Here is a 25323-nt window from a genome sequence, read left to right as displayed (position 1 = left end):
ACTTTATTAATGGACAGCAGTGGACATGCTATAATGTTAAACACATCATCGGTCCTCAGCATGACAAGATAATAAAAACCTGAAGCTTATCGGAGAGGTTCGGGCAAAAGCATATGACAAAGATGCGGCAGTGGGCAGGATGCTGAAGAACATTCGAGACACTATGCTGGTCAACCTTACCTGTCCACGTCGTCCCGTGTCCATCTCCGGTGTGATTGGGGGTGGAGGGCTGTGGTTTACTTCAGGTCACCCTTCTTTATGCACGTCATTGGAAGGACCATCTAGCGCCCCCAATTTAGCGTCCTAATATTCCGAAATGTTCTCAGCTGCGCAACCTGCTCCGATTTTTTTTTCACTTCCTACAGAATAAATCACAGAGAAAATGAGCGCGTCGGACCAGCAGAGGGTCACTCCTGACTGCCAGTTCTGTCTCTTTCTCCACGTCTTGTGTCTCGCACTCCTCCCTCGTCTCTCGCTCTCTCTCCGTTTTTTCCGTCCCTTTCTTTTAATCCCTCGCTCCCCCTCTCTGTATTGGTATGTCCCCTTCCTTTCTTTCTCTTTTTGTTGCTAAAGCGCGCACATTCCCGTTTGTCACACATGAAGTTTATTTCTGGCGGTGATGAAGAAAAGACAAAGTCTGGCACGGCGAGCGCACATTTGGAGGACATGCTGAAATATTCCTGGCACCAAACTCTCAAAAACAAGGCACCCTGATAAGCCCTGAGGTCCGTTCGCAACACGCAGAGCCTTGTCTGCCACTCTTGGCGCTCCTAATATACACAAAGATAATGCATGAACACATCTTTCAGTCATTTTCATTTAAACAGGAAGGCGCTATAAAGCAAGCCTGTCCTGCTTGTATCTTGACAGAAGAGGTCCCCTGTGCTTGTCACAACCTGATAATCGGCTGTAGCGCTCGTGGGAGACTTGAACTCCTGCAGGCGCTCTGGATCAGGAACGGGAATAAGCAAGAGAAGAAGACACAGCAATGATCCTCCCTGTGGGGGACCGCAAAAACGGAGGTGAGACCCTCTACTTCAGGACGGGGCAGCTTCTACTGCTGTATATACATTGCTCCACAATTCATTCGCCTCCAGACTGTTCTCTCCCTGACACCCCATCACTGACGGAAGGCAGCCTGCTCAGTCACTGCCAGGCTCAGAGCGCGACAGCCAAATCGACGTAATCTTCTCTGAATTGACAAAGTTGCGCCCGTGCTATATTTAAAGAGCATTGGCGCCCAGATCGGCCATCGAGCTGCCCACCGTCCGTCTAATTGTGGGGAACACTATGGCACATGTCAGATCTATCTGTCTAGTGCCTTTAATCTCAATGCTTTCACGTTAGTTTATGTGTCTTTCATATCTATCTTTCTAAGTGTCTTTTCTCTGTCTATTTCTCTTATGCTTTCACGCTATTTTAGTATCTATGTGTCTGTACCTTTAATCTCTATTTATGCAATGCCCAATACACTACTATCTACCATCTATCTATATGTCTTATTATGTCGTTTATGTCTATAGTGCCTTTCACTTCTATCTTTATTTTATACATTGCCTTTCACATCAATAATACTGTGCTTTTCTCCTTTGACTCTCTAGCGCCTCTCCTATCCCATCTATCTTACATCCAACTTACAGGGAAAACTTGGGGTTGACGGCAGGATTGGCACTCCAGCCACCGTAAAACAGTGTGGTGCTGAGATGTCACCCATGATGTCCCATGTCCCAATCCTTGTGGTTCGTTGTGTGGTGCGTGCGGCAACGCGCTATCAGCGCATGCTCCCAACCTCTCTCTGTATTCTGTAGTACCTTTCACATCTATCTATCTATTATATAGTGCCTTTCGTATCTATCTGTCTATTATATATTGCCTTTAATATCTATCTGTCTATTAAATAGTGCCTTTCAAATCTGTCTATATCTATCAGTTATATAGTGCCTTTCATATCTATCTATCTATCGATAAGTTCCTTTCATATCTATTATATAGTGCCTTTCAAATTTATCTATCAATCTATCTGCAGATTTTGTTTTTCCTCCAGCCTAACTCAACTCTTTTTGTTTTTTCTGTCCTCATAGCTATCCGACCTTACCTTTTTCTTTGTTAAATACTGCGCAATATTATTGCCTAATCTTGTTTATGTTTTATATTAACTTTCTTCTTATTTCATCTTGTAAACACTTTGAGCTACATTGTTTGTATGAAAATGTACTAATAAATGCTGTTGTTTTTGTTATCTATAATATAGATCCTTTCACCTGTGGTTATATGTTTTTCACCCCATATACCTTATTTAATATGGTGCCTTTAATCCTTCTGTCATATATACCTTGACATCCATGATACTGTTATTTTAATTTCTAGCAATTGTATATAAAGAATTACTATCTATCTATCTATCTATCTATCTATCTATCTATCTATCTATCTATCTATCTATCTATCATTAAACAGTATCTATCTATCTATCTATCTATCTATCTATCTATCTATCTATCTATCTATCTATTAGTGCATTTCATGTCTAAATGTAATATACTTCCTTTGTATGGTGTTGTAACAGCCTTCTTTTTATATAGCACCCTCCTTATAGGATGAGCCTGGTGGTGTTTTATAAAATGATCAGGTAGCACTTGACAATACAAGTTGGGCTGAATCATGCATAACGTAATTTTCTCAAGGCTGATGGGTACCTGAGGCTTTCCTGTCTGCACAGCCCAGAACAACAGGCGATGGAATAATAATGATAACAATATTTTGATGAACTGCCGGGTAAAACGAATGCCGCCAAGGTGCAGAAGATCGCCCTCCTCGAAGTGCCCATACTTCATAAAGTCCTGACCATCGGATACTAAGACCGAAGGAATCTGGTGGGTTTCTAGTAAAAAGTAGCCAGCACAAACTGAGAACACTTAAAAAGACTGTAATAATAATAATAATAGTGCCAAGAGTGAGATCAACAGGATGTGGGGCATTAAGACTACAGTGTGTGTTGTGGTGCTCGGAGAAAAGATTCGAGAAGAAACTGCAGGAGCTGCCAGGTCACCGCACAGCCCATGCGGAAGGGCAGAAGATCGCCCTGATGGGAATCGCTTACATTTTCCACGAAGTGCTGAGCTAAAACTTAGGACCCTGGTCGGGACATGAACACCTAGGCAGCATAAGGAGTACTGTTTTAATATTATAATTATTAAAGACTGAGTGGCGCGGCAAGATGGTCAGTTGTTCAAAATCTTTACATCCATTTATTCTCCACGTAGAGTCTGCGTGTTCTCCCTGTGATTTTCTTCCCGTTCACGCGTTTTATTCCCACCTTACAAAAATCAGTATGAAGTGAAAATCTGAAGTTGAGGCCGTGCAAATGTGCGTAAGCGGTCCTTGTGACGCAGCAGCATCATCATCATCATCATCATCGTGGCGCAGTGGGTAGCGCTGTTACCTCGCTGTTAGGAGACCCGGGTTCACTTCCCGGGTCCACCCTACGTGGAGTTTGCATGTTCTCCCCGTTTCTGCGTGGGTTTCCTCCCACAGTCCAAAGACATGCAGATTAGGTGCATTGACGATCCTACACTGTCCCGTGTGTGTGCCCTGCGGTGGGCTGGCGCACTTTCCAGGATTTGTTTCCTGTGTTGGCTGGGATTGGTAAGGATATAGCGGGTTGGAAAATGACTGACTAATAATAATGGCAGCCACTGAGACGTATTAATTAGTCTCTCTGTTCCATAAACTTTAAACGACATTTATAGCAACGTTCAGGAAGGCGAGAGAGACACCGGAATTAAAAAAAAAAGACAATATGATTTATTTTTTTTTTTTGCATGCTTTTAAAAATAGTTTCACAAGTTACGCCTAAGCCTCTCGCTGTAACAGTTTAAACAAATGAAACTCGAGAAGGATAACGAATTCACGGAGCATTTGGACATCGGAGAGTTGGGCTGAATAATCGCCCAAATCGCCTGGCATGGATATTGCAGGATGTGATGCTGATGACCCCAAGTCCCCCAGAAAAAACGAAAATGAAAACAAGCAGGACTGAGCCAGCGGGGCTGCCAGGAACGCATCGCCTGCAGGAGTTTCTGCGCAGGCAGCGACCCGCCACGGAGCCCCGAGTCCGGCTGTCTCAGCTCAAGGGCGCATTCAGGACCGCTTGGATCACTTCCTTCCATCTCTGGCAGCTGCCTGGGAGCCAGATGCTCCGGGACGGAACAGAGTGAAAAAAGAAAAAAAAAAAACGATGACAAGGAAATCAGAGAAAGAAGTAAATCAAGGCGAGAGAGAGGAGCACTGTGCCTCCAGAAAGAGAAGCGCAGCGCACGGCGACCCTGTCTTACAATTCAATAAAAATTCACCTTCCGAGTATTCTGTGCGCTCCCTGGCCTATGTTGATTTTCATATACTTTGTCCCTTTGTACTATTTTAAAGTGTTTTTATGAATTATCTACATTTTGTTAATATTGCTCTGTTTATTGGTTGTTTAGTTTCAATGCCGTGTTCCATGAAGGTGGTTTTGGTACCAAAGTCAACATTTTAGTCTCTATTCTCCGCCAGTGTGTAGGTGGGCTTTTCTCCAGATACTCCAGTTTCTCTCCCACGTATAGATATGAGGGCATGGTATTTGTGAGTGGGCACTCTGATCGGTTGGCACCCCATCCAGGGTGGGCTCCTGCCTTGTGACTGATGCTGCCAGGGTTCAGTGTATTTAGGATTGTTACACTAAACCCCCTTGTGAATTTCTGTGAGATGTGTAACCTGCCAGTGAACCGAAATGGAATAACTGCAATCAACTTAAGGGCTGGTGTCGGTGCTGAAACTAAATGAAGTATACCCATGGTGTTATGTGAAAATACACTTTATTTGTCCCTCTGCAAACAAATAGCTTTTTGCTATGCAAATGACTTTACTGTACCTACTGTACCACTTCATAATGTTTGAGGCAAAGGCACATTTCTCCTTGATTTAGTCCACGGCTCCGCAGTCTCAAATTATAAATCAAACGATACAGGTGTCATTAAAAGGCAAATTTGAAGTTGAAGTTACTTAAGCAGGGGTTGGATATTCCAACAAGACGACGACCCAGAACACAGTTGGAAATCTACAAAGGCATTCATGCAGAGGGAGAAGTACAATGTTCTGGAATGGCCGTCACAGTCCCCTGACTTGAATATCTTCGAAAGTCTATGGGATGGTTTGAAGCAGGCTGTTCATGCTCGGCAGCCATCACATTGACTGAACTGGAGAGATTTTGTATGAAGAATAGTCAGAAATACCTCCATCCAGAATCCAGACACTCATCAAAGGCTACAGGAGGACAGCGTCGAGATGCTAAAAGGAGCAAAAGGAGGCTCAACTAAGTATTGATGTCATATCTCTGTTGAGGTGCCCACATTTCTGCACCTGTCTAATTTTGCTATGATGCATATTGCATATTTTCTGTTAATCCAATAAAGTTAATGTCACTGCTGAAATACTACTGTTGCCATAAGGTATGTCGTATATTAAAAGGAAGTTGCTACTTTGAAACAAAAATCCAAAAAATTAAGAGGGGTTCCCAAACTTTTTCATATGACTGTACATGTTCAAGCCATACCACCCCAGCACCATGTTAAACAGATGAGCTAGTCTGTTTTGGATCTTGGGCAGTTCATTTTTGTCTTCACTCTTTGGCCAAGTTGGTGCCCCAACTCTTTATCTTTGTCTGCTGCATATTTTACTATACAGTATATATTAGTAAAATACTAATTACTATACAGTATATAGTAAGTGCCATGAAGGACAGATGGTTATGCCACCTGGATGGGAAAATGACTTCTTGCCTGGCAGAAGGTATATAAAGGATGGACCAGTGGATGCTGCAGGCCAAAAGCAGGTCCATCCCTCATATGAAAGGTGGCAGTGGTCCTCCTGAGGCGTCCCAGTTTGGACATCTGCAGGAGTACATGGGAGTTGAAGTCTGGAAGTGCAGCCCTGTCATGGTCCCAGGGTGCTGTCGTAGGAGAACCTCTCTGGTTTCCACATGACTGGGAAATGTTTCCATGAGGATACGCTATGGCATCTGGAAGAATTCCCAGGTCCAACTTAAAATGAGCCCCCGTCTCACTATGATGACTCAGAGTTGGGAGGCAGTGGGCAACCCTCAACAAGAGGAGTGGAAGGAGAGAAAGAAGAGACACTTGCTTTATAATTGTAGTTTGGTTGCTTTTGCACATTTGCCTATTTATTTTGGTGAAATGAAATTCTTTATTTGAATCTGGAACTGTTTTGGGTAATATTGTGTCTGAGGTTTGGGGCTTAGTGGCACCCCATTGTCGTCAAATGCATATCCTGTATCTCTCTATATATATATATATATATATAAAATCCAACATCTTTAGTTCAGGTTTTTTTGTATAATTTATTTGAGCATTCCAGTTGATTTTGCGAGTTCCCGCATTGCGCTAAGTATCACAGTTTGCCTGTGGTACCGATTTATTTGCATAAATTCAAGGGAGACACAGTGGGCCGAGGGGAAGGAGGTGGGGCCCTCCTTGTTCATGCGCCAGCCTCGGGGCGTATCTTACATCCGCTTAGCTAGAGAACGAGAGAACTACTTGACGGGTTTAAATTGGGTTTTTCTCTAGAATTTGCTTGAACATTCTGATTGATTTTGAGACTTCTCTCATCATGCCAAGAATCATACTTCACTTGCAGGAGTGATATGTTTGAGCTGATCCGAGACAGAGGTGGCAGGCCAAGGAGAGGGGGAAGCGTGGCATCAGGAGTGGGGAGCCAGCACTGTCCTTTTTCACTAATACACAGGCGTAGTCGCATGGGACGGCTAGTGTGTGCATATATATAAATATACAGTATATATACTGTATGTATCTATATATATATATATATATATATATATATATATATAAAATAAATTCTTCGTCTCTCGGCTGCTCCTGTTAGGGGTTGCCACAGCGAATCATCTTCTTCCATATCTTTCTGTCCTCGACATCTTGTTCTGTCACACCCATCACATGCATGTCCTCTCTTACCACATCCATAAACCTTTGCTTAGGCCTTCGTCTTTTCCTCTTCCTTGGCAGCTCTATCCTTAGCACCCTTCTCTCAATATACCCAGCATCTCCCCTCTGCACATGTCCAAACCAACGCAATCTCGCCTCTCTGACTTTGTCTCCCAACTGTCTAACTTTAACTGACCATCTAATGTCCTCATTTCTAATCCTGTCCATCCTCATCACGCCCAATGCAAATCTTAGCATCTTTAACTCTGCCACCTCCAGCTCTGTCTCCTGTGCCACCGTCTCCAGCCCATATAACACAGCTGGTCTCACTACCGTCCTGTAGACCTTCACTGTCACTCTTCTCCACCCACGCCACCCTGCCTGCACTCTCTTCTTCACTTCTACTTCCCCAATCCCCATTACTCTGTACTGTTGATCCCAAGTATTTAAACTCATCCACCTTCGCCAACTCTACTCCCTGCATCCTCACCATTCCACTGACCTCCCTGTCATTCACACACATGTATTCTGTCACGGTGGTCCTACTGACCTTCATTCCTCTCTTCTCATATCTCCACCTCTCCAGGGTCTCCTCAACCTGCTCCCTACTCACACTACAGATCACAATATCACCAACAAAAATCATAGTCCACGGGGACTCCTGTCTAATCTCGCCTGTCAACCTGTCCATCACCACTGCAAATAAGAAAGGGCTCAGAGCCGATCCCTGATGCAATCCCACCTCCATCACTCGTACCGCAGACCTCACCACGGTCACACTCCCCTCGTACATATCCTGTACAACTCTTACGTACTTCTCTGCCACTCCCGACTTCCTCATACAATACCACAGCTCCTCTCAGTCACCCTGTCATATCCTTTCTCCAGGTCCACAAAGATGTCATGCAACTCCTTCTGGCCTTCTCTGACCTTCTCTAAACTTTTCCATCAACATCCTCATATATATCTGAATATATATATTCAATTAAATTAAATTAATATTATTATTAGGTTGATTTAATTCTATTACCACTACAACATTGTTACAATAAAAATAATGCAAGATGAAAATATAGTTAACAAAAACAAATAAACAACAAACAAATAATACTATGGATTTTTCATGATAAAGCTGTCAGTTGCTTTTAAGGAGCACACCAGAAATGTTTCGAGTGTCAACTGGATGGATGATAACATACATACAAGACCACAAGACTGTTACAGTCTGCTTTATATATTAAACTGTGACTATTTGTTGGAGAGGTGTTTATTAGAAGGTGCTTTGTGGAATAAAAACTCTTTATTGTATTTATATTCTTATACTGTATTGTGGACTGTATTGCTGTGTCTGGGGCTCTCTGGCGCCCCCTTGTGGTTACTAACCATCAACTGGATGATAACATACATAGAAGGCCGCAAGATTGTTACAGTCTGCTTTATATATATATATATATATATATACATACACACACACACACACACATATATATATATATATATATATATATATATATATATATACACACACGTATAATAATTTGAAAAATAATTGCTATCTCTTGCCATACACGTATCTTCAGGGCCTTTCCCTTGTATTCTTCACCGGTGCTGCCTCTCTCAAACACATTTCCGTAAAGACTGCTTCTAAGACTCTGTCATTACTTTCAAGGTGGCTTTCTAACCTCCTGTCTGGTTTTATATTTTGCTGATTTTGTAGCCGACTCCCTCAGCTTGCTTTATGTGCCTTTACTCCTCCTCTTGTGTCTCACACTCACAGTTCCTATTTTGTCGCATCACCAAAGCTAAACTGACCAATCACACCAAAGCTAAACTGACCAGTCAGATTGCTCTGAGGGACTGGACACACAGACCTTAGTGTTTTATTATATAGTAGATTCTAGTGCTGTTTCTATTTTAATAAAAACTAATTTGCTTTTAAATTTCAATATTTTGGTTTTATACCTAGAGTGACTGAAGTAATACAGTAAAAACATGGCACCTAGTGTGGGGAGATTGCCACTATCTTTCTCATGGGGTTTAGCGTGTTGAGGGGGACACCCCAAAAGAAGCTCAGCTCATGGTGAGTGTAAACACTTTGTTGGTAAGTAAGAGTTTTTAACCAAAGTGTGCCATCCTTTAAGTATCACATAGACATCTGTGTGTTGTTTATTCTGAAGCTCGTGCGTCCTATGTGGAGTACTAGAGAGTGATGGGCATTGTAGGCATCACTCATAAACAGTACTTAAATGGATAGAGTCTGTGTGTGTGTGAAGTTTAGGGTGCGAGAACAGACCGTTCCAATAACGAGCTTGGTGAGTTTCACCCACCCCATGACAATACAGATATTTAGGTGTTTCTCACAGTGCTAAAAGCAGCTCTGCAGCTGGTCATTGGCATTTGCCCATTGATTTTAATGAAATACCGACTGGCAAAACAAATGCAGTTCAGGGTTAATGAGGGTCCGTATCTAACCAGGCAGCCTCAGGGTCAAGACAGGTGCCAATCTCCGAACACACACACACACACACACACACACAGAGACCCTTATTCACACAGGGCTAATTTAATTATTGCATGGTAACCTGCATTGAAAGAAGTGGATGATTTAAGGCCAATATCTGAGGAAAGCGGCAGGATGCCCCCACCCCTTACTGCTGTATGTACTTGTCCCAGTGTGACCCTGAGTGAGTCACTTATCTGGCCAGCATTCAGGCTGTAGGCATTTGGAAACAATTGTACCATTTTAGCTGGTATTTTAAAATTGTTGGCTAAAACAAAATAAACAGACACAAATACAAAACAATATAAAAGTGATGTGTCACCTGCCATTAGTTGCCGTGGTGGAGAGCTTAGATCGCCTTCTTTGTTCCAGAATAGATTTCTGTTCTCTGTGATCCAGTGGGCCTAAAATGATAACACAGCAGACGGTAAGCAAATCCCATCCAACATGTGTAAAGTTTACAGAATGTGTGCTCACTTTGGTGTGCTTAGCCAAATAAGACCCCAAGTACTTTTTACAAGCTGTTGGACAAGTTACGCGACCCTCGGTTACACAATAGTCTGTTAGAGAAGTTCCAGTGAAGATGAGAACACACAGGGTAATTTCAGGGCACAATCAGGTGAATCAACCACTAGGGGGAGGGTGAGGACTTCAGTGCTTAGTGTTGTATATAAATGTATATTATTGGGACATAGTGGTGGCTCTGAGGCTAAGGATCTGCACTGGTACCCTGAGGGTTGCCGGTTCAAATCCCCGTCACCGCCAAAAGAGACCCGACTCTGCTGGGCCCTTAACCTTCAATTGCTCCAGGGGCAGACGCTGTACAATGGCTGACCCTGTGCTCTGACCCCAAGGGGTATGCAAAAAACCAAGTCATTTCCTTCAGGATTAATAAATTAATAAAGTATAATAAAAAAAATAATCATTATGCATATGAATGTCCCCAATGCCACATATTCCTACACAAGGCACTTGAAAAGCAGCAATAATAAGATAAGAGACAACACTGGATGGGAACACATTTATAAGGTGTTCCAGATCTAATTATGCAATTGTCATTACGCTATAACTTATTTACGCCGGTCACTTCTTTTTCTGGGGCATTCTGCTTTCTGTGGCCTGGACTTTGACTTGCATGCCTACGAGCCACCGTGCTTGTCTGCTGCTCAGCCAGTCTACGTTCAGGATTTAGGTGTGTTATGTTTTGTAAGACAATAGGCCTCAGTAATAGTGCTGTCATATTCTCTGATGTTTGAGAAGTAATTTATAACTAAGAACAGGGTTAGTCAACATTATGTTAACATCTGAATGGCGGAAACAATTTATTCACAAAACATACTTCATATGTGCAAGATGATTTACAGGAATGTCTCAAGCTGTTCGCCATCACATTCAACACACAAAAACCAACCAGCAACAGTGCCATTTAAAGCCCGGACACACGTTTCACGGGGAATAGATGACACCACAGCCCGTATTCTGTCCTTCAGGTCATTGATATCACTAACTTTCCTGCTATACATGCACTCCTTCACCATACAAAGAATTGCAACCTTGCAACCGCTCTTCTTTGGTCTAGTGTTAATCTATCACCCATGGTGTACGCTTATCTGCAGAAGAAAAATAATCCATTAGTGCTAACATAATTTTGACTCACCCTGTACACAATATTTTTTTTTTTACCAAGGCCTAACATTATTGGTAGACAGCGTAGTGTAGTGCTTAAGATTTTCAATTTCAAATCCTAATGTTGTGGATTCAAATCCCACTGCTGACACCAGTGTTTAAAGCTTTGAATATCAAACCCTGAAGCTGTGGATTCAAATCCCACTACTGACTACAACAAAAGAGACGTAACCGATTCTATTTGAAATGTAAGTTGCCTTGGATAAAGGAGTCAGTTAAGTAAGAAGTAATAAAAGTATTATTAGGTCAATGAAGCGACTTAATCTGGAACTTTCTAGACACAATTGCCCATGAATGAAACATTTCTGATGTAGATAAATTTCTGCTTTTCCTAATGACTTGGCTTTTGTTGAGTCTTTGCAAAACACAGCGTTACAGGAAAGTGTATTCTTTTGTATACAAATGGGTAAGCGGTAGACATTAGGTGACATTTCAGTATATCTCTATCTATATAAATGTCTGCGTGCGTATGTGTGTGTGTGTGTGTGTGTGAACAGTCCCTCTGAACAATCCGATTGGTCAAACTGGCTGTAGTTGCTTAGTCAAGCATTGAGAGAGAAACTGCCAGGCAAGGAAGGGTAACACACACAAGGATACCAAGGAAAGGCATAGGAGGAATGCTGAGATGGGGAGTAGTTGCAAGAATACAAACGATGTTTTCACAGCAGGTAATGGAGGCTCGTCTACCATTGGCGGTAGTCAAAAAATGAACAGAAAGCGAGCAACGCACCACAAAATGACAGATTCTGGGAAGCAACCTTCATGGGAATGTGATTGAGGGACAAAGTGCCGGAAAAGAGAGGTTGAGACACAGAAGGATATGAAGGAAAGGCGAAGGAGGAATGCTGAGGGTACATGTAAGGCAAGAGATATCAGTTAAGTTTTTTTATATGTATTTTATTACTTATCTTTGACAGGTAACATAGCTTGTTGTTATTATCATTAGATGTTTATGATTTTCATTCATTTATATTGCAATGAGAATTTTTAAAAAATGACATTTTACCTGCTAACTGAACAGATTACAATATGTAAGCTTTCGAAGCAGCTTAGGCCCCTTCTTCAGGCAACTTAAAATCATTGTAATTTGTTTACGCTGCTAACTCAAAGTTTGCAGATGCAAATGTACATGTAAAGAATTTCAGAGAGTGGAGGGAGGGATCCCTGTTCAAAGTAAAGAGACGCACATATAAATGTAAACCATCTTAGAGGACGGGGGGTATGAGGTCCCCTTTCAAATTCTGTAGATGTGAATGCATATACAATACAATACAATTTATTTTTGTATAGCTCAAAATCACACAAGAAGTGCCGCAATGGGCTTTAAAAGGCCCTGCCTCTTGACAGCCCCCCCAGCCTGGACTCTCTAAGATGACAAGGAAATACTCCCAAAAAAACCCTTGTAGGGAAAAAATGGAAGAAACCTTGGGAAAGGCAGTTCAAAGAGAGACCTCTTTCCAGGTAGGTTGGGCGTGCAGTGGGTGTCAAAAAGAAGGGGGTCAATACAACACAATACATCACAATACACAGAACATAACATACAGTAAGGACAATAGAGTAGCTTGTGTGGGGCACGTTAAGATTAAACTGATGCCGTCAGTCCTGGCTTGACTTCAATTGGAGGACAACACTTCCACCTCTTCCCTGCGTGGAGTTTGCATGTTCTCCCCGTATCTGTGTGGGTTTCCTCCCACAGTCCAAAGACATGCAGGTTAGGTGCATTGGCGATCCTCAATTGTCCCGTGTGTGTGCTTGGTGTGTGTGTATGTGTGTGCCCTGCCCGGGATTTGTTCCTGCCTTGCGCCCTGTGCTGGCTGGGATTGGCTCCAGCAGACACCTGTGACCCTGTAGTTAGGATATAGCGGGTTGAAAAATGACTGACTGACTGACTGACTGACTGACTTCCATCTCTACTATTGTCTCTCCTTCCATTCTTGCTTCTGGCAAAGCAGCACCTGCATTCACATCCACAGTGCCTGGCATCCTCACTGAAGCTTTATGGCGCACTTGTTAACCATTTAGTTTCGCATATTCCATGAGTTTTGAAGAACTTTCTCTTTCTATTTCACACCTCACGTGATCCCATCTCTTTATCCTGTTCAGAACTTCAGCCTCTTCTTCACTCGTCCATGTACCCTATTGGACAGTGGGGCGGTTTGTGTGGCCCATCAATCACTTCCGTGTCCTTTGTTCGCCTAAAGCCCCCTCTTAGCACAGCACTGAACATGCACATAAGCACAGCTAAACTATTAATATTAATATTGACAAATACGAAATTTATTGTCAACATGGATCTGCTAATTTCCTTTTTTTGATAATGTCGACAATTTGTAATCAAATCAGTCGACACATTCTTGAGAACTTGGGGTATTTTGTATTTCCACTGCATGTTCTACCCCTTGATATACTGAAGTGTCCTTTCTTAATGGACACCCACTCACCTAGATGTTCAATCTTGCCAAATTTCAGCTTTTTAACTAAATAAAAGATAATATATTTGTGGATGGTTGAGTTAGCAAGTCAGTCAAATTTACATTTTACATATATACAGTAGATTACTTCTTGCTCGTCAGTGTGGTACTGTGTCTTAATAATTTAGTGTTAAATAAATATTTAAATAAGAAAGTTTATATTTAATATCTGTCAGGGGTTCAGCCTGGAAATAAACAGAATTTTAATCTCCTAATTCATATTCATCATTTACTGGGTATCTTGTCAGCAAAGCAATTAAGGAAGGTCAAAGGGACATCAGCTGGTTTTAATCTGGCACAGCAGTACATGGAACTCTTGTAACACGTATTTTGTTTATTTTTGGAGTATTTTTCGTTAGATTCTACGAACTTAATTGAACTTAACAGGTCTGAGTCTGACATTGTTATTTTATATTATTACAATTCGAATTAGCAAGATCAGGAAACGGACGAATGAATGAATAATATAGAATTACAGAGTAAAATCAGCTTGCAACAATGAAGTATAATAATAACTTAAATAATTAAATAATCAGCACTGAAAGACTAAATTTACTAGACTACATTTTTTTGACTTGAGTATAAAAAACATTTTAAATGTACCATCAGACTGAAGGTCGCACGAACAAGCCGTACTTCAGCGGGGAAATATGATTGATAGTACTAGTCAACCAATCAAAGGCTAAAGCTGACAGACTGGGCAGGTCTACGTATACTCGCCAATCACATCCTGTTCACACGAGCTGAGGCGTTTCAGCGCGGTTAACAACCAATCAGAAATCGCAAAGCTTGGGAGGAGACCAATAGCGCGACGGGTGCAGGGCGAGCGGAGGCGCGGAACGGTGGAAAAATGGCGCCCAGCTCGAAATCCCAGCGAGAAGACAACAAGCAGAAACCGGTTAAAAAACCTCGGGATAATGTCGTGAAGCTGCTCAGCAGAGGCAAGGTATGGAGGAAGTGGGTCGTCGATTTAAAATTGAGCGTAGGAGGCGTGTTGTTGAGCGGAGAGGTTAGACAAGGCCAAGGATGGGAGATATTGACGGGAAGCGGGGCCGCTCGTTAGTGTCCTGGATGCGGCGCCGCGAGCGGACCTTCGAAAACAAGAGGCACATTAGTGTCCGAGATGAGCTGCAAGATACGATTTCATATCTGCAGTGGAGATTTAAATGTTTCATTAAGCCGATTTAAAGCGTGGCTAGAAACGGTTCAGGCTGAATTGCCAATTGGTTTTAATGAAATGTAGAGCTATACACAAAAATCATTATAGTTAATGCGATCGCGCAATCTGCGTTTGTTTTTTAATGAGAACACAAATGCAAGCGTCCAAGAAATACAGTTCCCTTTCAAGCCCTTTGAATTAAAAGCAACGCAGATACTAATACTGTTTATGCCGCTGCATTGAATCTCTGGAGCATCTCCGTCAGGTCAATGGCCGATCGTAGTCGTTGCAAAGAAAACTATTCGGGCGACCTTTAATGCCATAGACTTACCATTTTGTTTGAATCGTATACAGTATGTGAGTGAGGCAAACGGTGGGTCGGCATCCCGTCCACATTTGGCTCACGTTTTCCTCGTTTTATACTAAAAGGGTAGATGTTTGCATCCAAGAATCAGGGCTGAATAGCGTTGCTCATTTGTTTTCTCCTGTTCATATTTATCCAGCTATCCATCCATTTATTTAAAGTACTTATATTTATTTGCTTAGTAGACGCTTTTATCCAAAGCGAATTCCAAAAGAGATCACCCAGGGGAACTGTTTTTGGGGGAAAAAAACCGTGATAGGATAAGGATACAAAATCGAATATCACAATTCCTTAATTTTAAATAAAAAAAAAAAAAACTAAAATTGGAGGGTCTTGCCCAGAAAGCAGGCGCCATCCCCTTCTTGTTGTTTGTTTTTGACTGGCCTACCCCTACTACAAACCCTGAATTTAAGGTTAGTGGGGGCAAGGTCAGGTACACCAGAGCCCCTAATCTTAAAAATGTAGAGTAGGTGCCTAATCTTAAAAACAAGTGGCGTCTGCCTTCTGATCAAGAGCCAAATTGGGTACATAGAAATTTATTAAACAAAGGCATCTAACGTTTTTTTTGAGCACATCGAGGGAGTGAGGAAACTGCAAATGGAGGTGGGCAGCTCATTCCACCATCTAGAAACTACACATGAAATGACTCTGGATTGTGATTTGATGCCATGCAGAGCTGGCATTGCCAGATGCCATTTATCAGTAGCCTGAGTGGTTGAGAAGGAGTAGAGGCCCTCGCAAGTGTTTCCATATATATAAGAGGGTCAACTCAGGTTGGGAGACAAAGTCAGAGAGGCGACATTGTGTTGGTTTGGATGTGTGCAGAGGAGAGGTGCTGGGTACATTGGGAGAAGGATGTTAAAGATAGAGCTGCCAGGCAAGAGGAAGGCCTAAAAGGAGGTTTGTGGATATTGTTAGAGAGGACATGATGGATGTAACCGGGCAAGATGATGAGGACAGGAAGATCTGAAAAAAGATGATCTGGTTGTTGAGGTATGACTGCAGTTGCTGATCTCGTCGCCCAGACCATGTAATTTGAAATGACTGAAATTCGCTGGCCATATCGCATTTAGTGATTGTGTGCCAGTCATCTAGCACAGTTGAGCTTGTCTTTTTCTCATGGAAAATATTGTTCCGTCTAATGGAGCTGGCACTGTATGAAAGGGTTAATGGCTGTGGCGAGTTCAGCAGCAATCTTAGTATTTTGTTTTTATATATTATTGTTTGTAACACATGAGATATCAGACAGACCAGCTTCTCTTCTGTTTGAGGTCCAAAGCTTTATGCTGTTTGATGGAGCTGGCTGGTGCTACATTAAGGGTTAACAGGTACAGGAGTTCAGCTGCACTCTCGGTGCCCTTTTTGTTTTTTTCTTTTCTCCACTCTGTTTTAGTACATAAAACACATCATAAAGATCAGTCTCGTCTATGTTTGCAAGGTTTAAAACACGCAGGTTATTCCTAATTGTTACATTCTGTGCATTGTGCTTCTTGATGAGCTTTCACTGGTTGTCGGCGCTTGTGCCCACAGAGTCTGCCCCTGTGACTAAAGATAAAAGCAAACCTGTTTGATTTTATTGCAGTGAGTTGCATACTAGATGGCCTCATTTGTTGGGTATGTCACACTGGCTTTACAAGAGTGTCTTGCCAATTGGTTCTGACTTCCTAAGATTTTGTAAGTGAAAGCTATGACTGAAAATTACTGGAAAAGTTGTCTAATGTCACATTGGCTTCAACAGTCAGACCCACTGTACCATGAAAATCGTACTATGCATGCTGTTCCCGTCCCCAATATATTCACACCTTACGCACAAGACAATACAATTATGTGCAAATAGTCAATAGACGATGTATAAGAAAAACCAATTTCCTCATTAAATACAGCAGTACAATGTAAGCTTGTATAGTGAAATTAACATGAGTATCATGTTAACAGGAATCGGATTGTGAGATTAAAATGTAATCGAAAAACCATGCAATACAGATATCATAATGCAAAGGGTGAATGGAGCAGGTAAATTACTGGCTGGACCGATGTGCCAGTGAAGTCGGTTATTGTGAGGGCCAGTGGTAATGTGCAGGAATCATTCACGTGTCTAATTGTCTACTGGTAAAAACTGATCTGTAGCCTTACACTCCTGTAGCGACTGCCCGATGTTAAGAGTGTGACAGTTCTCTGTTGAGGGTGGGTGCTGTTCCTGTATAATGCTGTGGGCCCTCCTTATGACTCTAGCATGGTTGATGTTGTCCAGAGTTGATAGGATTGTTCCTTAAATGGTTTTGGACCGTCCTCACCACCTACCGTAGGGCTTTGCAGTCCTTTGAAAAGACAGGTACCAAACTAGACCGTGATGGCATCGGTTAGAATGCTTTCAATAGTACCTCTATAAAAGCTTGTGAGGATTCTGGCGGCCATGCCAAATTTCTTTAGCCTTCTCTGGAAGTGCAAACACTGTTGATGTCTTTGCCAATCGAATGATGTTGTGGAACCAGGTAAGATCCTTACTTGTATAAACACTTTGAAATTGAAAAGGTTTTCTTCTCTCCATTTCTGCCTCACTGATGTACAATGGTGTGTGCTGCTCTGTCCTTTTGTGAGGGTCGACAGCATTAGTGCTGACCCATTGACTACTCTGCAATCAAGTGTTAAGGATTTGAGCTTAATAGCGCTGCTGTAGGCAGTAAGTGTAGTAATCTGAAAAGAGAAGTGGCGTGAGCCCACCTTGTCTAGTTGAACACCAATTTGTATTGACTGCAATAGTTTTGTGAGACATGCAGGTACTCTTGTCAGCTGAGAGTTGCAGTAATCCAGATGTGACACAACCAAAGCTTGGAGCAGAGGTTGTTCTGAAATTTGTTATGTACAGTCTGATCTTGTGAGTATTGTATAGAGTGAATCTGAAAGACTATGGCAGCATGGTCTCTAAGGGACAGCTGGTCATTTATCACCACCCAGAATGACTTGGCAAGTGTTTTGCAATAAAGAGCCGAGCTGAACAGAGATGTGGTGCTGAATAGACCATGTTACCTCCGCTCCTCCATCTTTGCCAGGTTGAGTTGGAGATGGTGTTCGTTTTCATCCAAGTGACAATATCGGTGATACATGGCGAGATTCCAACTGATACCATGTGGTCCTCTAGAGCAGGGGTCGCCAAATCCAGTCCTGGAGGACCACCGTGGCTACAGTTTTTCATTCTAACCCCATTTTTTTTTAAATGAGTGCCTGTTTGTGCTGCTAATTAAGTTCTTGTGAATTCATTTTAATTGACTTGGGTTTTTTTTTTTTGTTTGTTTTCTTTATAAGATTTGCTCCCCTGAATTTCTTCATCATTCCTCTGAATTGCTTCATTTCTGGCACCCAAATAGAAATGAAATATGAAGTAAGTGAGCCAACAGAAGACCAACTAAGTCAGGGCCTCAAACGCCAACCAATTTCACTCCAACCAGCTGTTTAATGAGGCACCGAGTCTTGTTGTTAATTAAACCCGTTCTTTAATTTCGTGACTTGCTGCTGCTTTCATTGTGTAATAGCAGACATTTCCGAAATTGTCGATTTTCTCTTTCTAAGAGCTTTGTGAAAATGTTTTGAGGACCTGAGAAGATCAACATTCCTGAGACCTTCACCTTTCTTTATTTTCAGATATTGTATGATGGACACCAGTTGTTTTGGTTCATTTTGTATCTCATTATTGTTTGGCTGCTAATTAAGGAAAAAGGAACAATTAAGGGGTCCGAGTCTTCAAGAGCAAGTCAAATAAAATGAATTCAAAAGAAGTTAATTAGTAGCAAAAACAGGTCACTCGTTAAGAAAAGGGTTAGAATGAAAACCTGCAGCCACGGTGGTCCTCCAGGACCGGATTTGGCGACCCCTGGTCTGGAGGGAATGACAGCTAAGTATCTTTGGCATAGCACTGATAAGATAAGACATGGGACAGGATGGTAGAGCCTTATATGTGTGTGTGTATACAGTACAGGCCAAAAGTTTGGACCCACCTCCTCATTCAATGTGTTTTCTTTATTTTCATGACCATTTCCAGCACTCCATCACTCTCCTTCTTGGTCAAATAGCCCTTACACAGCCTGGAGGTGTGTTTGGGGTCATTGTCCGGTTGAAAAATAAATGATCGTCCAACTAACCTGACTTCTGCACAACACAACTGCTGGTCCCAACCCCTTTGATAAAGCAAGAAATTCCTCTAAATAACCCTGATAAGGCACACCGGTGAAGTGAAAAACCAGTTCAGGTGACTACCTGTTGAAGCTCATCGAGAGAATGCCAAGAGTGTGCAAAGCAGTAATCGGAGCAAAGGGTGGCTATTTTGAAGAAACTAGAATATAAAACATGTTTTCAGTTATTTCACCTTTTTTTGTTAAGTACATAACTCCACATGTGTTCATTCATAGTTTTGATGCCTTCAGTGAGAGTCTACCAATGTAAATGGTCATGAAAATAAAGAAAATGCGTTGAATTTTGGCCTGTACTGTATGTATACATACACACACACACACACACACACAGAGACTATATGTGTATACGTTTTTTTGAAGTTCTGCAAAATTTTTATTTTTCCATAGGAACAAATAAACTGTAATCTAGTAAGGTAGTGTATAGAGAAGAGGAGGAGAGGGCCGGGCACTGATCCTTGAGACATGAGTGATTCACCCTCGACATCTCTCCATGCCCAGGGTCTGCCCAAAAGGCAAGATGCAAACCACTCAAGGGCAGTCCCAGTGATTCCAAGGTCAGAGAGGGTTTTCAAGGAGGATGTGGTGGTTGGCTGTGTTGAAGGCAGAGTAGTCAGTTAGCAGGATGAGGACAAGGTGCCATGTTGTAAGCTCTTCTCTTCTGTAAAATGTCTCGTTGCAGGGTCCCTTCTTGAAGCCTGACTGATTAGGATCAAGAAGTCTGTTCTGTAGAAGAAAGGAAGAGCCTTGATTACAAGACAATGCATTCCAGTGCTTTAGATAGAAAGGAGAGAAGAGAGACTGGTCTGTAATTAGCTACTTAATGATGGGTCAAACGTGGGCTTCTTGAGAAGAAGAGTTATTAGGGCCTGTTTGAACAGTGAAGGGAAAAGTGCCTGTGCTGGGTGAGGTGTTGTTGATGTGTGTAGTTGCAGAAATGAGTGAGGCAAAGATGTGAGGGACTGGGGTCAAGTGATCAGATATTGGGGCGTCTAGAGAGGAGGTTGGAAATGTCAGTGGTGGAGAGAAGAGAATGTTGTGGTGATGGCTACCTTTTTCTGATAAAAGTTTGCAAAGTCATCAAACAGTCAAGGGGGTTGAGGAGAGGGGTGAAAACGGAGAACAAGCTATGAGTGTCAGAGGTGTTGCCAATCCTGTTTTGGTTTATTTTGGCTGCTTTGAGTGTAAGACTGGTTCCCAATCTGGATGGAATGTCCGTGCATTTCAGGATGTATTGCCACACCATCACCTGCTCTTACTGGGCTAACTTGGAGATACTAGTCCGCCCCAAGCAGCTTGCCTTTGGGATATGGAATGGAAATCAGAGTATCTGGAGAAAGTGCCTCTGAATGATGTACAATGACTAATTAAGTCAATGTGCACATTTTAGGAATGTGTGAGGTAAGCCACCTAACACAATGAATGTGCAAACTCTTCACAGTTGACCGCAGGTTCATTCAGTATCTGTTTTATGGCACTATGAGGTAGCAGTGCTGACCAGTGTGTTACAATGCTGCCCTTCATATTTCACACAGTTTTTAAAAATAAGAAATATTATTGGCCTCACAGCTCCAGAATCTTGATTCTGATCCCAGTCTGTGTAGTCTTTGAATATTTTCCTTGTGTCAAATGGCCCTCCTCCAACATTCCCCAAATGTGCATATTGATTTAATTAGTCATTTTAAATCATTCAAGTGTAAGTGAGTGGCGTGTGTGCGTGAATGTCTCTTGGGATGGAGTGCATCTCATCCAGGTCTGATTCTTCCTTTAAACCTGATTGGATAAACAGTGATGGGGGAGTATTGATGGGTGGATGTTATCGAGTATTTTCAACCCAATTTTCATTCTGCTGTTCTAGGTATTTTGGTTATTTAATTGATCACTTACTAATTAGTGGGTCTGACACTGAAGTCATTGCAGCTTTCATCATTCCATGTGTCCGCGGTGCTGGTTGTTTAAATGTTACTATTAGGGTTAAATGAAGGGAGCAAACTACGCAGGAAAAGGGGAAAGAGAGCTAAGCATTTATAGGTTTAGAAAAAAAATAAAAATATTTCTAAATGTCTTAAATGTAAAAACCATACTGTTGTGTTTTTTCTGAATGCAGAATAAGAGAAGAGTAAAAACAAGACCAGCAATTGTATATACTCGCGTTTAAGTTCTCCCACGGATAAGTTGGGGCTTGATTTTACCGTATAATTTCCGGTATTTTATAATGTTGGTCGTATAAGTCGAATGTGGAAAATTCGTGCTATTGTTCCAAGAGATTACGATATGCTAACGCCCGCCTGAGAGGAGCACACGGCCTTTTTTTTTTTTCCTCTATGTATTATGCCTACGTGACCACACGGTAATACCCGAACTATTCAGAAGCGACATTTGCACGGTTTTGTTTTTTGTATCTCATACCCTCGTATACCTTTTATCATAAGAGCATCCTATATCTATGATGGAGCGTTTGATCAGAAGAAAATGTAAAGCTGGTTTTAAATTAAGTTGTTGAAGTGGCGAAAGAAATTGGTAACTGCACTGCTGCAACAAAATTCAATGCGTCTGAGAAACTGGTGTGAGATTGGAGGAGGCAAGATGTAAAAAAATAAATAAATAAATACTTTTTTTTTTTTTGGAATGGCCGTATAAGTCAGGGTCTGACTTTTATGGTCAATTTTTTTTGGGGTTCAAGACCCGACTAATACGTGAGTGTATATGGTACTTAAATGAGTTCAGTTGTTCTCGATTATTATCACCGATTGTGAATCTGGCTGGAACAAAAACCTGCAGCCACTGAGGGTCCCCAGGACTGCAGGGTGCAGTTTTAATAAACCAGTGTTTGCTGTAAGCCATCTTTCTTCTTATATAATACGCTACCGTGGCTGTCCGTTTGTCTGTCCAGGATTTTAAATCGCCTGTAGCTCGCAAACCGTTTGAACTATTGACCTGAACTTTAGTACACATGTACTACGTGACGTGTACTATGCGCTTTTGGGGTGATGATTGACCTCCAAGGTTATTCCTCTTTTTATTTTATTATAGAATCGTCTGTCAGCAGCAGCCAGCAGGGCGGCTATATGGTGCTTTTGTACAGGCGCCGTTCTCATTCCCTACCAACTTTGCCATCACTTCCCCTACCTCTTCATATCTTAAGTGTTCAATCTGCCTCAAGAATGATTTGAGTGCCAGCTTAAGTGAAAAATGAAGAAAAACTTACTAAGCAATTGCAACACAAACACCGACTTAATCGGTTTTAATGTGGAAAGATGCCAACGAAAGAAGAGAAGATGCGGGCCGCTAGGGTGGAGAAAAGCAGAGCTGCTCAGGAAGCAACAAGCACATCAACCTCTGAGCAAGCGAATGCAAAATGTACAGAGAGAGTCTGAAAACTATGAATGCTCAAGTCAATTGTATTCACTGCACGATAATGCCGTTACTGGTCCTATATATAAGCAATAAAAAATAAAAGACCTTTGATAGGTCCAGATTCGTTTCCATATATCTACAATTCAGACTTGAACTGGTTAAGTGTCTCGCAGATGCTCAGTAAATCACGGCTGACTTGGCAGCTTATGACTTGTATTCCAAGAGTATAGAGCTAGTGGTGGGAGACGCTGCTTAACGTTTCTTCGTGCTTCTGACTGCTTTTACTAAAGAGGTTTACAAGTATATAGTAAAGCTGTTACAATATTTGTCCAGCTGACACTCTTGGCTGGTAAAGTCAGCCAATTTTAAAGGAATTTACATTTTGAGTTACAGTTCAGCTTTTTGGCCTTTTAATAAATTCTTGCTATTAAGATGCATTCTTAAGCATTTTTTTTAAAGAAATTTTTAATAAACTGTGTATGTCAATGTGTCTCTAAAGCAGTAGTTCTCAGATTCTTTTCCGGATTAGATTTGAGGATGCAGAGTTTCCAATGCATTAATCAAATTCCTCCATTAAAGGCCATGTCACATTAGAGTTTTCCAGTTTTTTTGTTTCAGTCATAATAATCCTTATTTAAGTAATCTTGGTGAGTCAAAGGCAGTTGCCGCATTGCTCCCGTGAAGTCTGGTCTGACGTACCTGGCAACTCGCACTAACTAGTCCATGACTCTCCTCTCAAACTGCTTTGATTTTTCCCTTTTGTCATAGGGGAGGGTTTGATGTGCATAAGAGCCAAGAACCAATGATTGCCCATCATCTGAAAGTACAATGCAACGATAAGGAATAAGAAGTGCTGGTGTTTTGGATTCCACAAACGGAAGAGAAGCTCTTCTGTCTGATGTCTCACATTTTATGTACCATGGCAGAATGGAGGAGAAAAAAAGGGGCAAAGATTGGGGATAAACTTGTCGTACTTGTTAACCCGTTGGGTAGCACACTATTGGCTGCCACAGAAAGGGAAGAGCACAACTGTGTTGGGAAGTCTTCACACAGCCACTAAATTTGATATGCCCAGCAATTGGACATAGTCCAGTAACAAGATTGGCAACTGCAGTTGGCAAGTCTGAAATACCCTACGACCAGAAGTCGTGTAATATGACATCACTAGCCTTATTTGGATTCCTGAAGTTATACTTAAGCAGGCTTTTATTCTTCTGTTTCTCTACTTACTGTGCCACTGCAGCATGTTGAAGTTTGTTTGTTTGTCAAAGGAGCTCATCCAAATTGTCGGGAGTGTTGCAGTAATGCAAATAAGGGGCCAAAAAGGGGAATAGCAAGTCACTTCTGTGTCACACATATTGCAGTATCATTGAATTAATTTTATATTTTCTTGCTTGCTCCCTCAGATTTCTGGCCAGCTTACACATCGACTGTTTCGGAAGCTGCCACCACGAGTTTGTGTCTCTTTGAAAGCAATTGTTGACGAAGAGTTCTTGCGTGCAGGGTGAGTTAGCATTAACTTCTGAGTGGAGTCGCCAGTCCTGTGGGAAGGCTTTTTTGATTTAAAAAAAAAAAAAAAGAACTAGAAGTATTACAGCGAACCGCTAAATTAAGGCAGATTTTAAAATACGAGGGACGTTCAAAAAGTTTCCGCACTTGTTATATTTTTGTTGGAAATGGTGAAGACAGGAAGAGTAGTGATTGGTCGTGTCGGAGAGTGTCGTGTGACTAGTTCTGTCTGGCAAGCTGGCCGCCCTTGCAGTTTTAGTAGAAGAGTTGTCGCCCTGTGATGAAGATGGCAGCAAAACTCATAAATTGCACCGAAGAGGAGCAGCAATCTGTAATATGCTTTTTGTAGGCAGAAGGTGTGCTGGGTGCACAAATTAATCTCTGCAGGTGTGCTCGGTATGGGGATAAAGTTCTCTCTCGAAAAGTCGTCTACGGGTGGATTGAAATTGTTCAAAAATGGCTGTACTAGTGTGACAGATGCAGATCGCTGGCCACTACCAGATTTTCATATGACGATGTAAAAGCAGCGATGCATCAGTGGCTACACGCTCAACCAAAAACATTTTTTGCTGATGTCATTAAAAAGCTGGTACGACGCTGGGAGGGTGACTTTGTAGAAAAGTGACGTCGTCTGTTTTTGAAATTCTTAATAGAGTTAAAGTGCGGAAGCTTTTTGAACATCCCTTGTATATATCTTAGAGGTTAATTGACTTTTCAGAGCTGTAGAGTTTTATCAGCCTAGTGTTTTTACAAGGAGCAAAGGTAAGGATTATTCCTTCACTTAAAAACGAGAGTTAACTTTTTGACTCTAACCTTCAATAGGTGAAACGTTAAATCTGTAACTCTTTTTTATATTTTTTTCAGTATCTGAACAACTAATGCCTGTTTTTTACCCTTTGCTGAATGTAGACCTTCACTAATTGTTTTTTTGTGTGTGTGTGTGTATTATAGACATATCTTTCTCGGCTTCACAAAGTGTGGTCGCTATGTACTGTCCTACACAAGCTACTGCGGAGAAGATGATTTTTCTTTCTATATCTATCATCTGCATTGGTGGGAATTTAACATCCACAGCAAACTTCGACAGGTAAGCAACAG

General features: G+C 41.7%; 2 protein-coding genes across 2 annotated transcripts in view; one reads left to right on the top strand and one right to left on the bottom strand.

Moving 5' to 3' along the window:
- The window catches only part of LOC120540030 (podocan-like), a 49049-nt gene extending 39150 nt beyond the window's left edge, over nucleotides 1-9899 (bottom strand). Inside the window, exons 1-2 of the mRNA XM_039770480.1 lie at nucleotides 9818-9899; nucleotides 181-359 (exon numbers count right to left, since the gene is read on the bottom strand). Of these exons, the coding sequence (XP_039626414.1) occupies nucleotides 181-204 (24 nt within the window). The 5' untranslated portion in view covers nucleotides 205-359; nucleotides 9818-9899. The remainder of the gene's footprint in view (nucleotides 1-180; nucleotides 360-9817) is intronic.
- A 4544-nt stretch (nucleotides 9900-14443) lies between these two features.
- Nucleotides 14444-25323, top strand: part of LOC120540032 (DDB1- and CUL4-associated factor 15-like) — a 27894-nt gene continuing 17014 nt past the window's right edge. The window contains exons 1-3 of the mRNA XM_039770481.1: nucleotides 14444-14598; nucleotides 24123-24220; nucleotides 25177-25312. Coding sequence (XP_039626415.1) covers nucleotides 14503-14598; nucleotides 24123-24220; nucleotides 25177-25312 — 330 coding nt within the window. The 5' untranslated portion in view covers nucleotides 14444-14502. The remainder of the gene's footprint in view (nucleotides 14599-24122; nucleotides 24221-25176; nucleotides 25313-25323) is intronic.

The sequence above is a fragment of the Polypterus senegalus genome, chromosome 12, assembly GCF_016835505.1.
Source record: "Polypterus senegalus isolate Bchr_013 chromosome 12, ASM1683550v1, whole genome shotgun sequence".
Lineage (NCBI taxonomy): Eukaryota > Metazoa > Chordata > Cladistia > Polypteriformes > Polypteridae > Polypterus > Polypterus senegalus.
Note: the sequence above shows the minus strand (reverse complement) of the source record. Positions and strands in the feature narration are given on the sequence as shown.